Source organism: Eutrigla gurnardus, assembly GCF_963514095.1.
Source record: "Eutrigla gurnardus genome assembly, chromosome: 12".
In the NCBI taxonomy this organism is placed as follows: Eukaryota; Metazoa; Chordata; class Actinopteri; order Perciformes; family Triglidae; genus Eutrigla; species Eutrigla gurnardus.
Genome location: NC_139926.1, coordinates 27,178,248 through 27,191,553, shown reverse-complemented (window position 1 = coordinate 27,191,553; position 13,306 = coordinate 27,178,248). Strand labels below are relative to the sequence as shown.

The following is a 13,306-nucleotide window of genomic DNA, read 5'->3' as shown; positions in this document are numbered from 1 at the left end:
GGACGGGAGGACCAGGACAGGAGGACGAGGAGTCAGGACCGGGACAGGAGGACGAGGGGACGGGAGGATGAGGGGACGGGAGGACTGGGACAGGAGGACGAGGGGACAGGCGGACAAGGGGACAGGAGGACCAGGATAGGAGGACGAGAGGGGGACAGGAGGACGAGGACAGGAGGACGAAGTGCCAGGAGGGGGACCGGAGGACGTGTGCCGGAGAACATGCATAGTGAGCTGTGGAACGTTGGGGTTCGGGTCTACGGGCCGGTAAAGGATGTACGGAGGCCACAAGGCGCCAAAACCATCATCGGTACCGCTGCTTCAAAAAGCTCATTAGAACACATTAAGTCTGTACATTCATCATTTAAATAACCACGCTCAGTGGGTTCCCTGAATGCAACACCAATCAGCTGAGCCGGCGAGTCCAGGTCCAGGTTCTGGCCCCGGTTCTTCTCCTCTGCCTTTAAAAGAGTCTGATCTGGTCTGGACTCTGGTGGACTACGTGGACCCCAAAAAAAAAAAACACTGAAAATAAAATCACAGATTTCTGGAAACTTAAAACGTACCAAATGTGGTTTTGGTCGGCGTGTTTTTTTTTGTTTTTTTTAACGTGACGACCGCTTCGCCCAAAACGTAAAATCAGAAGATGAGTCATCGATGATGTCACAAGTGCACTTTAACAGCCAAAACATGGCGCCATCCACATCAGCGAGCTGGCGATGCTAACGTGCAAAAAAAGAAAAGAAAAAAGACTTCCTCTTCAGACGAATAAAATAAACAAAATAAACATCTTCTCTAAATCTGAAAAGATTGTCAAATTCTCAAATCTTTTGGTAACTTTTAGTGAAAGCGGGATTTCATTGATTATTAATTATTGATGAAGCCATGAATGAGAATTAAAAAAAAGATTCCAAACATAAAATCTGAACTCACATTATTATTATTTTGTTTTTACATTATTTATTTTTCTCCAAACCTAAAAGGCCGTGGGCTCGTTACCATCACTGGGCCAGCCAAATGACTCTTCATCAGATCTCACCACATCACCACCAACGCCATGACACACACACAGGAGGCGGAGCTTCTGCAGGAAGAGAAGAGTCTCATTTCAAAAAACTCTCTTCCCGCCAGTCTGATCCCAAAATACAGTTACATTCAGTTTCTATAGTGAAGCTGAGGAGGAGGAGGCGGGGCTATAAAGACGGACAGGTCGCTGATGGGAGGAGGAAGCTGGGAGCAGGAGGCGCGTCGTGGAGGTGAAGGCTCCTCATTAGCTGTGGGAGGAGACGTCGGAGGAGCTGCTGCTGTTGCTGTTGGTCGTCTGAGCTCGTTTGATGTAAAGATTCAGCAGCTTCATCTGCAAAACACCACACACACGGAGGGCAGAGCTCGTTAGCGCTTAACGAGGAGGCTTAACGCCAACATCAGGGCTCCTCAGCCTTCTCAAGGTCACATTCAAGCACTTCCAGGTGCTGTAGGAGACAGAATGTGACGGCGTCTCCTCAGGGGACATTGAATGTGTCAGACTCCTTTCAGATAAGCAGCAGCTCGGGGGGGGGGGGGCGGTCCATCCAGGGGGACCGGACCCTCAGACCTGAACCTTCAGACCTTGAACCCTTACATAACTCAAGGACACACATAGTGGAAGTGGAGCAAACAAGTCCGCCCCCCACTAGAAACCCCACACCCACCTGGGAAGGTGATAAGTGTCCACATCTGTCTGTCTGTGTGTGTGTGTGTGTGTGTGTGTGTCTGTGTCTGTGTGTGTGTCTGTGTGTGTGTGTGTGTCTGTGTGTCTGTGTGTGTGTGTGTGTGTCTGTGTGTCTGTGTGTGTGTGTGTGTGTGTGTGTGTCTGTGTGTGTCTGTGTCTGTGTGTGTGTGTGTGTGTGTGTCTGTGTGTGTGTGTGTGTGTGTGTGTGTGTGTGTGTGTGTGTGTGTGTCTGTGTCTGTGGTCACCTTGCTGCCAGAGAGCTGTGCCAGGTGGGGTTTGAGGTCCTCTCCAATCACGGAGTAGATCGCTACCAGACAGAACACGCTGGCCTTGCGAACGCTGCTCTCTGTGTTGTCATAGCCCTGCAGCATCACACACACACACACACACACACACACACACACACACACACACAGACACAGACACAGACACACACACACACACACACACACACACACACACACACACACACACACACACACACACACACACACACACACACACACTAAGGGGTCAGCAGGAACGTGGGCGGAGCCTCCACCAGAGTTCAGAGTACACGCAAACATTTCCAGGGACAAATAAGGCAAATCATTCTCAGTGTCCAAATATGCACAATGTCCAAATAAGCCGACCAGGACGCTGCTGACGCTGCTGATATATATATATATATATATATATTTGCAGCGTCCTGATATATTTATAATATATATATATTTAATCCATCAGAATGAAGACAAAGTGTTAGACGCTGATGATAAAGAATCAGACCTTTGTTTTCACCATTTTATTTATTTTATAAAAACGTTATCCGTCTCTTCCTTTGATTGCTGTTTCATTTAATTACATGTTTATTACTGTTGTCTATGTTTTATGTGAAATTAATATACAAACTCAATAAAAATAGTTTAAAAAATGTATTTGTTTTTAAAGTGTCCAGTCAGAAATAAAGATAAATTACGTTTTTTTGAGCAACTAATAGAATTAAATGTCATCGTGTCAAATATTATGTTTCTGTCCCTTTGATTGTTGGAACTTAATACATACTTTTATTAAGTTATACTTAATACAAATGTAAGTATTACAGCAATATAATAATTAAAGTACTGAAAAAAAATACTTAATGATTAATATATATTATTATATTATATATTAGTAATACTACATTACTGCTAATTTTAATTATTAATTTAATTTTTATGTGTGAAATAAATGTAAAACCTCAATAAAAATATTGTTTAAAAAATAAATGATTTAAAAGTGTCGTTTCGTAAAATATTACGTTTCTATTACATCCCTCCGATTGCTGGAACTTAATATTAATTACTTATATTAGATCAATATTTGTACGTGTGAAGTGATTTAAACAGACGTGACGCCGGCGGTCCAGACCTGCAGGAGTCCCGGGATGATGTCGGGCAGCAGCTGCAGCAGCGCGTCCTTGGCGATGCGTTCGATGACCTTGGTCTGCATCTTGATGGCGGCGAGGTTGATGGGGTAGTCGGCCGTCTGCACGATGGGACACAGCACCTTGATGCACTGCTCCGGGGGGATGGAGCCCGCCAGCGTGGACGCCGCCTCCTCCGCCGCACGCACCACCTGCAGGGCCGCACGCCGATGACATCATCACCGGGTCAGATTTAATACCTCGTGAACATTTAAACCGTCGATCACAAAGGAGACCACGGCGTACCTCCTTGTGGGAGTCCTTGTGGGCCTCCAGGGTCTTCATGATGGTCAGCTCCGCGTAGTTCTTGAAGCGGGCCGGCTGGTTCTTCAGGATCTCTTTGAGCAGGTGGAGGGCCAGACCTCGGATGGTGTGCTGGAGGAGACCAGAGATTCAGGTTCAAGTCAAACTCAAGCACTTTCCAGGTGCATTTCCATGCTTTTCCAGCCCCTTCCAGCTGTGGTAAACTCCATATTTGTACCAATCCAATGGTCAGTATTGAGTCTACTTATGATGTCACTTGTTCATCACATTAAATGAGATGTTATTGTCCTCTAAACAACCAACATGATGTTTGGAGACAGCTTTTTACAGAAGGACCACAAATGAAAGGAAAACTAATTCCACTAACAGATCCACAGAAATATAATCACCAACTATTTTCATCATCTGTTCATCATCAAAAGTCATTTTTCATAAAGAAATGTCACAAAATGCTGTTTTCAGTCCCTCAAATATGGAGATCTTCTTTTCTCTGTTCTATCATAGATGTCATCACATACAACACACATTTCAAGACCTTTATTCTACATCCAAGACCTTTTCAAACCTTGAAAACACCACACTAAAAGTGTTTTCAAGGATCTCCAGCACCAACATTGACCCAACATTGACCGTCTGGACCTACGTCCTTGTCCCCCAGCGTCTCCAGCAGCAGCAGTAGGATGGTCTTGAAGTGCTCGTCCCAGACCGCCATGCTGTCCTCCCGGGTGACCTTCAGCAGCTCCACCAGGGCGCCTTTACGCTCCTCCGGCCGCTCGTTGTGGTTGGACAGCTCCTTCAGCAGGTCGGCCACCAGGTCCGAGTGGTCCTGACCGACTGCTAGCGAGACAGGAGATATAATATGATGTTATCTGGTTTACAGAGAGACACGTCAAACACAACCTTTGACCTTCACATCAAACCTGGTTTCATTCATTTCTGTTGAAAGATTAAAAATGAATAGCTTGGTGGACTAAGTGGTCCAGGACGGTGGACTAAGTGGTCCAGGAGGGTGGACTCAGTGGTCCAGGACGGTGGACTCAGTGGTCCAGGACGGTGGACTCAGTGAACACAGATGAGTTCGGGGACAAAGTGGGGACGGAGACAGCTGACTGACAAACACAGGAAGGGTTGATGGATCGAAGGTGTCAGTCAGTCATCAAGTCCGAGTCTCCAAGAGTAGACCAGGAGACCCTTCAGGTATTGGGGTCTCTCCACTATATATCATATATTAATTATACTATATTATATATTAGAGCCTCTGCTGGACAGACTAAACGCCTCTGAGGGACGTTTTGCTGTATTTGGATCAAACTGGATGGAAGTCTGTCGGTCGGCGAGTCAAGTTTACCAGGAGCAAAGACCTTGGGCAGCGCCATCTTGTTTTCAGCACTTTCCTGACGTCGGCCTGGAGAGGAGGAGGAGGAAGAGGAGGAAGAGGAGGACGGTGGAGGAGCAGGAGGAGGAAGATGAGGAGGGTGGAGGATGGATGAAGGTGGGGAGAGACAGGGGAGGGAGGGCAAAGCAAAGGATGTGATAACGACAACAACAACAACAGACAGGCAGACAGACAGGCAGACAGACAGGCCTGAAACACTGGACTCATGGCGGTGGGTTCTCCTGATACGACATGAGGATGAGATGTGAGCTCGTTCTGTTTGGTTTTTGTTTGAAAGGATTTTGATCCTCTTTGACCACGAAAGAGGTCAAAGAGGATCAAATCTGTGCCTCTGAACGCTCAAGAGGAATAAAAGTATAATCTGTGCATTAAATAAATGAATGCTAATGAGGAATAAAGTGGATCCAGTTGGATGAACACATGATAAAGTGGATCCAGTTGGATGAACACATGATAAAGTGGATCCAGCTGGATGAACACATGATAAAGTGGATCCAGTTGGATGAACACATGATAAAGTGGATCCAGTTGGATGAACACATGATAAAGTGGATCCAGCTGGATGAACACATGATAAAGTGGATCCAGTTGGATGAACACATGATAAAGTGGATCCAGCTGGATGAACACATGATAAAGTGGATCCAGCTGGATGAACACATGATAAAGTGGATCCAGCTGGATGAACACATGATAAAGTGGATCCAGTTGGATGAACACATGATAAAGTGGATCCAGCTGGATGAACACATGATAAAGTGGATCCAGCTGGATGAACACATGATAAAGTGGATCCAGCTGGATCCTCCCCCGGCTGCAGCGTGGTTGTGATGTCACGGCGGACTCACAGTCCCTGAACTGCTCCACGTCGTCGTCGAACACCGCCTCCTTCAGGGCGCTCTTGTCGTACGTGCAGATGCTGTCTCCATAGCCGTAGGGGGCGAACTCGCGGCCCCGGGGCCCCGAGAAGGCCCGGGGGGGCGTCGGCATGTTGAGCAGAGACGTCTTGTTGTCCAGGGCGGTCCGGCCCCCTTCCACCACGTCCAGGCCGAGGGAGGAGGCCACGCCCTCCCGGCCCGCCTGTGAGACACGAGGACAGTTAGACAGGGACAGTGAGACGGGTCAGTGAGACGGGGACAGTGAGATGGGGGACAGTGAGACGGGGGACAGTGAGACGGGGACAGTGAGGCAGGGTCAGTGAGACGGGGGACAGTGAGACGGGGGGACAGTGAGGCAGGGTCAGTGAGACGGGGACAGTGAGACGGGTCAGTGAGACGGGACGGTGAGACGGGGGACAGTGAGACGGGGGGACAGTGAGACGGGGCGGTGAGACGGGGGTCAGTGAGACGGGACGGTGAGACGGGACGGTGAGACGGGGGACAGTGAGATGGGACGGTGAGATGGGGGTCAGTGAGACGGGACGGTGAGACGGGGGACAGTGAGACGGGGGACAGTGAGACGGGGGACAGTGAGACGGGGACAGTGAGACGGGGACGGTGAGGCGGGACGGTGAGGCGGGACGGTGAGACGGGGACGGTGAGACAGGGGACAGTGAGGTGGGGACAGTGAGACGGGGACAGTGAGACGGGACGGTGAGACGGGGGTCAGTGAGACGGGGGACAGTGAGGCAGGGTCAATGAGACTGGGGGACAGTGAGACGGGGACAGTGAGACGGGTGGACAGTGAGACGGGGGGACAGTGAGATGGGACGGTGAGACGGGGGGTCAGTGAGACGGGACGGTGAGACGGGGGACAGTGAGACGGGGGGACAGTGAGACGGGGACAGTGAGACTGGGACAGTGAGACGGGACGGTGAGACGGGGGGACAGTGAGACGGGACAGTGAGACGGGGGGACAGTGAGACGGGACGGTGAGACGGGGGACAGTGAGACGGGGGGACAGTGAGGCGGGGACAGTGAGACTGGGGGACAGTGAGACGGGACGGTGAGACGGGGGGACAGTGAGACGGGACAGTGAGACGGGGGGACAGTGAGACGGGACGGTGAGACGGGGGGTCAGTGAGACGGGACGGTGAGACGGGGGACAGTGAGACGGGGGGACAGTGAGACGGGGACAGTGAGACGGGGACGGTGAGACGGGGACGGTGAGACGGGGGACAGTGAGGTGGGGACAGTGAGACGGGACGGTGAGACGGGGACAGTGAGACGGGGGACAGTGAGGCAGGGTCAGTGAGACGGGGACAGTGAGGCGGGGACAGTGAGACGGGGACAGTGAGGCGGGGACAGTGAGGCGGGGACAGTGAGACGGGGACAGTGAGGCGGGGACAGTGAGACGGGGGACAGTGAGGTAGGGTCAATGAGACTGGGGGACAGTGAGGCGGGGACAGTGAGGCGGGGACAGTGAGACTGGGACAGTGAGACATGGAAACTCACGGCGTCGTCCCTCTTGCCGTCCCCTCTGAGGGACTCGTTCAGGTCCTCCTGGCTCCGGTAGCTGAAGCTCTGGATGGCCTCGGTGACGCCACGCAGCGAGCTGTAGATCTCCTCCGAGTTCATGTTCTCCGTGTCGTACTCCGTCCTGCTGGAAGGAACCGGGAAGATTATACCATAATAATAATAATACTACATATCAATACACATAAATACACATATCTGGGAAAGATGTCGAGCTCACGTCATGGTAGAGACGTGAAAATAGAGCCCGAGTTTAACAATTTACCAGGAAACAAACCTGGTAAATTCTCTGACATGAGGCCATAATAATAATAATAATAATAATAATAATAATAGGTAATCGATAATCTGGTGATTCAGAGCTAAAATCACCAGTATTTCCTCACCACTAGATCCAATTGCAAAGATTCAAGCACGTTTATGTGTCAAGTTCAAGAGATTTAATCAGAATTTTGATCATTATGTCAGTTATTTTGAGGGTGTGGGTGAGGAAGAGGGTGAGGAAGAGGATGAGGGTGTGGAAGAGGATGAGGATGAGGAAGATGATGAGGGTGTGGGTGAGGAAGAGGATGAGGGTGTGGATGAGGAAGAGGATGAGGATGAGGAAGAGGGTGTGGGTGAGGAAGAGGATGAGGAAGATGATGAGGGTGTGGGTGAGGAAGAGGATGAGGGTGTGGATGAGGAAGAGGATGAGGAAGAGGGTGTGGGTGAGGAAGAGGATGAGGAAGATGATGAGGGTGTGGAAGAGGATGAAGGGGAGGAAGAGGATGAGGGTGTGGGTGAGGAAGATGATGAGGGTGTGGGTGAGGATGAGGGTGTGGGTGAGGAAGAGGAAGAATGAGGGTGTGGGTGAGGAAGAGGATGAGGGTGTGGGTGAGGAAGAGGATGAGGGTGTGGGTGAGGAAGAGGATGAGGGTGAGGATGAGGGTGTGAGTGAGGAAGAGGATGAGGGTGAGGATGAGGGTGTGAGTGAGGAAGAGGATGAGGCGGTGGGTGAGGAAGAGGATGAGGGTGTGAGTGAGGGTGAGGATGAGGGTGTGGGTGAGGAAGAGGATGAGGCGGTGGGTGAGGAAGAGGATGAGGGTGTGGCTTCCTCGTGTCTCCGCCCGCCTCGTTACCTGGGTGAGTACGCCCTGCAGAGGACCCTGAGGGGGGGGGCAGCAGGGGTGGAGTGGGGCGGAGGAGGAGGAGGAGGAGAGGGGGCAGGGGGGTGCTTTGACAGTCCTTCGACACCCCAACCCCACAACCGACTGTTGCCATGGCGACGGACAGACGGGGGTGAGGGAGGGCGGATGGAAATCAAGAACGAGACGGGAGGACGAAGACAGAAAACGTGTGCAGGAAGAGAAAAGACAGAGAAACTGGTCTGAGTGTTGGAGGTGAAATCAAAGAGTTCAGATGGGTCCACGTTAACCTGCATGCACACAGCCGGGATCAAACCCCCGGGATCAAACCACCTTCTTTACTCCTACATAGTTCAAACGCCAGAAACTGTCTCCATCACCCCGAAAGACACTTCCTGTAAACCGCGTCACGTCCACCTCTATAGACAGTCTACGGTTAGGGCAGCAGGCGTGGTGTTATGGATTGTGATCAGCTACCTGGGAGACAGTCCTCCGTGAGAACCGTTGGTTGGAGAGGTGAGGGGGCTGGTCCTGCTGGGGGTGTGGCGCGTCGGCGTCCGGCCAATGGTGTTGCTAGGAGACCCCTGGAAGGAAAAGAACCCACGATGAACTCTTCATGTGGAAGCCCTGCTGTCTGATGCTGCTTTTCTTTGATAACACGTATACTTAGGGCTGGCTTCAGGCCGTCCTGGACCAGCCCTTAGTTTAGCTGCTGTAGGCCTAGACTGCCAGGGCCTCTAATACCCTCTCTATCTGGATCATTCAGGTCCCATTAATGCTAGTTACCAACTTCCCAGGAGCCTTTGGGCTTTCTCGGCCGGACTGCGGTTGTACCGGCTACCGCTGCCGGTTAACTGGACTTACCACGCCGCCGCCGGTGCTGCCGGAGTTCTTCAGGTGGCTGTGCAGCAGCTTGGTGGCTCCGTCCTGGAAGGTTTTGGGGAGAGCGCCCAGCAGCATGGTGAACTCCGGGGTGTTCAGCTCAAACAAGCAGATCAGCACCAGCTGCGCCCCCTGGAGGCAGTGGAGCATACAACAGGTTAGGATGGAGGTCGCAGCAGCTGAGGGGGTCAGATGGTTTCCGTGGTCCCTCCAGTGCTTTGACCAACATCAACGTCTCCGGACTTTATAAAAAGACACTAAAGGCGGCTGATTCAATGAATTGATGTAATATTTGACAATCTGGTGTAAATACCGAAAGGTCAAAACAATTTTGAAACCATGGAAACCAACTGTTCAGATCCTCTGTGCACCTTTTTGGTGTTTTTTTGCAGGCTCACTTGTGCATTAGCCTGCAGAAGGAAAGTGTTAACAAGGCGACAGTTCAAAGCTGCAAAGTGGAGAAACTGAGGAAGTGTCGAGGACGATGTCGCGATGTCAATGTCATGCAGGTGAGTTTCAAACTGAAGAAAATACTTCATGAAGTCATGGTTGCTAGGTAACAGACGAGGACCGGGACGACGGCGGTTCATCAGGGTTTTAGAGCATCAGGACAGAAAGGGCTAAAGTCACGTTGCATGCCAGAAAAAGCCTTCTACGTGTTTAAACTTGTAACCATGAATGTAAAACATGAGTGATTTCTGTCTGGTTGTAACGACTGGATGTGATCTTTGTAATCAGCTGAGATGAATCTAACAGTACACTGTATAAAAACACAAGTTGGCATGCAGGTATGCGGTGGATGACGAGGTGTTAAGGTGAACAGCATTCCTATCACGTGGAGCTTCAACGTCCACACAAAGCAACAAGCGTTTCCTGTGATCCTGACCACCGCCGAGGTTAAAGGTCATACAGGTCTCTGGTGGTTGCACAACAAGCTTCGTCTACGTGGTGAGTGATCGGCTTGCAAGGCAACAGAGTGAATGTTGGGGGTTATTGCAGCAAAAACACAGCTGGAGACGGTAGAGGTGAGTGAGACGCCACACTGGAGGTCGCCGCGCTCTCGGAGGTGTTGGTTAGGCGCCGGGCAGGCGGGGGAGGGGCATGGCGTGCTGGTCGTGTGGCGGTGCGGCTGGGCGTCGGGGGCGGGGCTCTACCTGCTTACACCTGTCTTCCTGGTTGCCCTCGGCGGACAGTAAGGCGGCGGTGCTGGACCTGCCAGCTAGCTCCTCGCTCACCCAGCTATGAAGCGTCTAGTGGCAGAAGGGGGGCGTTACATCAGGGACCAGGACCGGACCTGAACCAGACTCTCATACCAACACAGCACAAAGCTACCGGGGCCCGGAGACACCTCTGTGATGGGCTTCTAAGTCTGGTCTGGAAGGTGTTCCTCTCGTGTTTAATGACGTCAGCACAGGATGAAGTTCTGATCCTTCTGATTGTTTGTTGTTGTAATACTCACTTCAGCCACAAGAGGATGGAAATCAATCATTTTATTCATTTGCCTATCACATAATATGTATGAAACCTCTCACCTTAACTCACCTGGAAGAAAACTTCAGCTTCTTGTGGTCAAAATGAGTATTGCAACAACAAATAATGTCCAGACTGACAAAAGTAATCACCTGCCCTAACTTTTATTTTGAGGATCCCCCTCCCCATCTGTTCTGAAGTCATAAATACGACGGCGTATCAGGGCCACTGTAGGGAAAATAAATAAAATAAATAAAAGACGGAGCCGGGAGAGGGGGCAATATTCAGAGGAAACAAGTGGCAAATTTGTGAGTTTATAATATAGTGGATATGAAGAAGTTGCTTGGTTCCGCTAACACTGGATGTAAGCTATGGCAACAAGTGAAAGCTACCGCTAGCATCTTAGCCCAACCGCCCCGATCAATAAACACCCATAAGATGACAGTTTGTCCTCATATGAATAAAAGCAACAATAAGCATCAACATCATCACCCTAAGGACCTTAACGAGGTGATGTCACACGTTGGGATGATCCATCACAAACATAAACGTACATTCATGGGACGTTAGCTAGCATAGATGCCGGTTGTTAGCATTGTAATAAACTCACAAATGTGCTTTTTCCCCCTCTTAATATTGCCCCTCTCTCTAGACTCAGTTGTTCTTGCGGCTCAGGTCTTCTGTACAAACACTGCAGATCTGATAATAAAACGAACTGAAGTGAGGATTCCTGTTCTATCCTGCGACCCGGAGGCCCGACCTGAACCTAGGTGAGGATTTTATTTGGAAGAACAGCGTGGAAAAACAAACAGAGGGAGGACATGTGACCTGTGGGGGGCTAATGGGGGCCGCTGACCTGAGGACGGTACCATCAACGTTTACAACTGCTGCTGAACAAACATGTGGAGGGAAACATACGGGAGATTCACTGGATTCTTCTTCTGGATGCAGATCAATATTTAGAATATTACATATAATTATGTTTCATATGAAATTAGTTTAGCAATAAGCTTGCAGTGTTATTGTAATAGTTTAGAGCAGAATAACTTCCTATGGAGATAACAGACAAACCACTACATCACAGATATTCTCTCCAGTGATTCACTTAAAACATTAATATTATCCTGAGATAACAAATATGTATCAAAGACAGGAAGGAAGTAAGAGCCCAATGTTATTCTGGAGGAGAAGGTTTTTGTTGAAGAAACCAGATTTCCAGCACCAGGACCCCGTGGTCCTGAAGACCAGGACACGGCAGTCCTGAAAACCAGGACCTGCCGATCCTGAAGACTGGGACCCGCGGTCTTACCTTCCTGACGTCGGAGCTTTTGGGCTCCGTGGTCCAGGTGATGATGCGGGACACGGCCAGGCGGGTCTCGCTGGAGTTGACGAAGTCCGTGGGGTCCATCTGCCGAGCCAGGGACTCGATGTACTTCAGGATGGCCACCTTCACCTGCAGAGACCGTCACACACTCAGTCACATGTCGACACAGGGACCAATGAAAAACCAGCGCGAGGCCCACCCTGATCATACCTTCAGGTTGGGCGTCTGAGTCTGGTCCACGATGAACCGCATCAGGATGCTGAACTGCTGGTCGAAGGGGAAGGACTCCCTGAGAGACGGGAAGGAACGTTAACGTTTCTATTTAAAAACACTGAAAAGTTGAGAAACGACTTTGTTTCATCGTCTCTCAGACAGAAAACATGGTGGTGATCACCGTGTCCCACTTCATCACTTATTAACAGCATTTTAGAGGCTGCAAACTCCTCAAACCAGTTTCCAGAGTGACGGCGTCGCCATGTTAACTAGTTGAACCTGGTCGCCGTGGAAACGGTGACGTCACAGCTCCAGACGCGTTACGTTTGCAGTCAAACAGCCGTGAAGAAGACGACGTTAACGACGCAGCTGTGATTGTGTCCTTATACATGTATTATATAGTAACGCTCCTCCAACTGAGTGTAGATCTGCTGCAGCAGAAGGTTCTCTGTTAGAACGCTTCACCGCCACCTGCTGGCCCGGCATGCACACTGCAGCATTTTGTCTTCTAAACGCAGAACTTTATTCAACACAAAAGGAAAAACGTTCCTGGTTTAAGTGACACCGTTGTCGTGGAAACAGCCACTAATCTTCGCCACCCCCTGTCTCTGTGTGAACCCGGACCACCACCAAGTCTCGACTTCACACCTTGTGATATCCAGGGCCTTCTGGACCTTGGCCTGGACCGAACCCAGCAGGTCTGCCCCCATCTTCTTCAGCAGCTGGGTGAGCAGGATGAAGAGCCAGTCCTGCAGGTCCTCCCTGTGGACCGTGATGAAGTCCACCAGGGTCTCCAGGAACATGCTGAACACCTGAGGACAGGTGCAGACCTTTAGTACGCCACACTGACGTAGACTGTCACCACATGTCTAGTGTAATAGAAACACTTACTCTCTGTTGTTAGATCCACAGCAAGGCAGGCCATGCAACAAGAGACAGGAGTTAGTTTCAGGTGCAGCTGGATCCACACTACAGCCAGACAGGTGTGTTAATGTGCTTTACCTTGCTGTGTGGGTCTGCAAACATCCTGGTGAAGATCTCACAGAGCCTCTTCAGCTCCACGCGGC

General features: G+C 50.4%; 1 protein-coding gene across 45 annotated transcripts in view; it reads right to left on the bottom strand.

Annotated features, from left to right (window-relative positions):
• The window catches only part of clasp1a (cytoplasmic linker associated protein 1a), a 116,334-nt gene that overhangs the window by 45,920 nt on the left and 57,108 nt on the right, over nucleotides 1–13,306 (bottom strand). For 14 of the 45 annotated variants that reach the window (XM_084023178.1, XM_084023180.1, XM_084023219.1 and 11 more), the window contains 16 exons: nucleotides 13,242–13,305; nucleotides 12,888–13,051; nucleotides 12,237–12,315; nucleotides 12,012–12,155; nucleotides 10,387–10,482; nucleotides 9,215–9,364; nucleotides 8,828–8,934; nucleotides 8,345–8,476; nucleotides 7,206–7,353; nucleotides 5,661–5,892; nucleotides 4,765–4,821; nucleotides 4,060–4,253; nucleotides 3,399–3,527; nucleotides 3,098–3,304; nucleotides 1,954–2,070; nucleotides 1–1,354 (listed from right to left, as the gene is read on the bottom strand). The exon at nucleotides 1–1,354 is cut by the window's left edge and continues 184 nt beyond it. In XM_084023178.1, the coding sequence (XP_083879304.1) occupies nucleotides 1,268–1,354; nucleotides 1,954–2,070; nucleotides 3,098–3,304; nucleotides 3,399–3,527; nucleotides 4,060–4,253; nucleotides 4,765–4,821; nucleotides 5,661–5,892; nucleotides 7,206–7,353; nucleotides 8,345–8,476; nucleotides 8,828–8,934; nucleotides 9,215–9,364; nucleotides 10,387–10,482; nucleotides 12,012–12,155; nucleotides 12,237–12,315; nucleotides 12,888–13,051; nucleotides 13,242–13,305 (2,107 nt within the window). In that variant the 3' untranslated portion in view covers nucleotides 1–1,267. The remainder of the gene's footprint in view (nucleotides 1,355–1,953; nucleotides 2,071–3,097; nucleotides 3,305–3,398; nucleotides 3,528–4,059; nucleotides 4,254–4,764; nucleotides 4,822–5,660; nucleotides 5,893–7,205; nucleotides 7,354–8,344; nucleotides 8,477–8,827; nucleotides 8,935–9,214; nucleotides 9,365–10,386; nucleotides 10,483–12,011; nucleotides 12,156–12,236; nucleotides 12,316–12,887; nucleotides 13,052–13,241; nucleotide 13,306) is intronic. The other 31 variants (XM_084023210.1, XM_084023221.1, XM_084023207.1 and 28 more) reach the window with 13 other exon arrangements.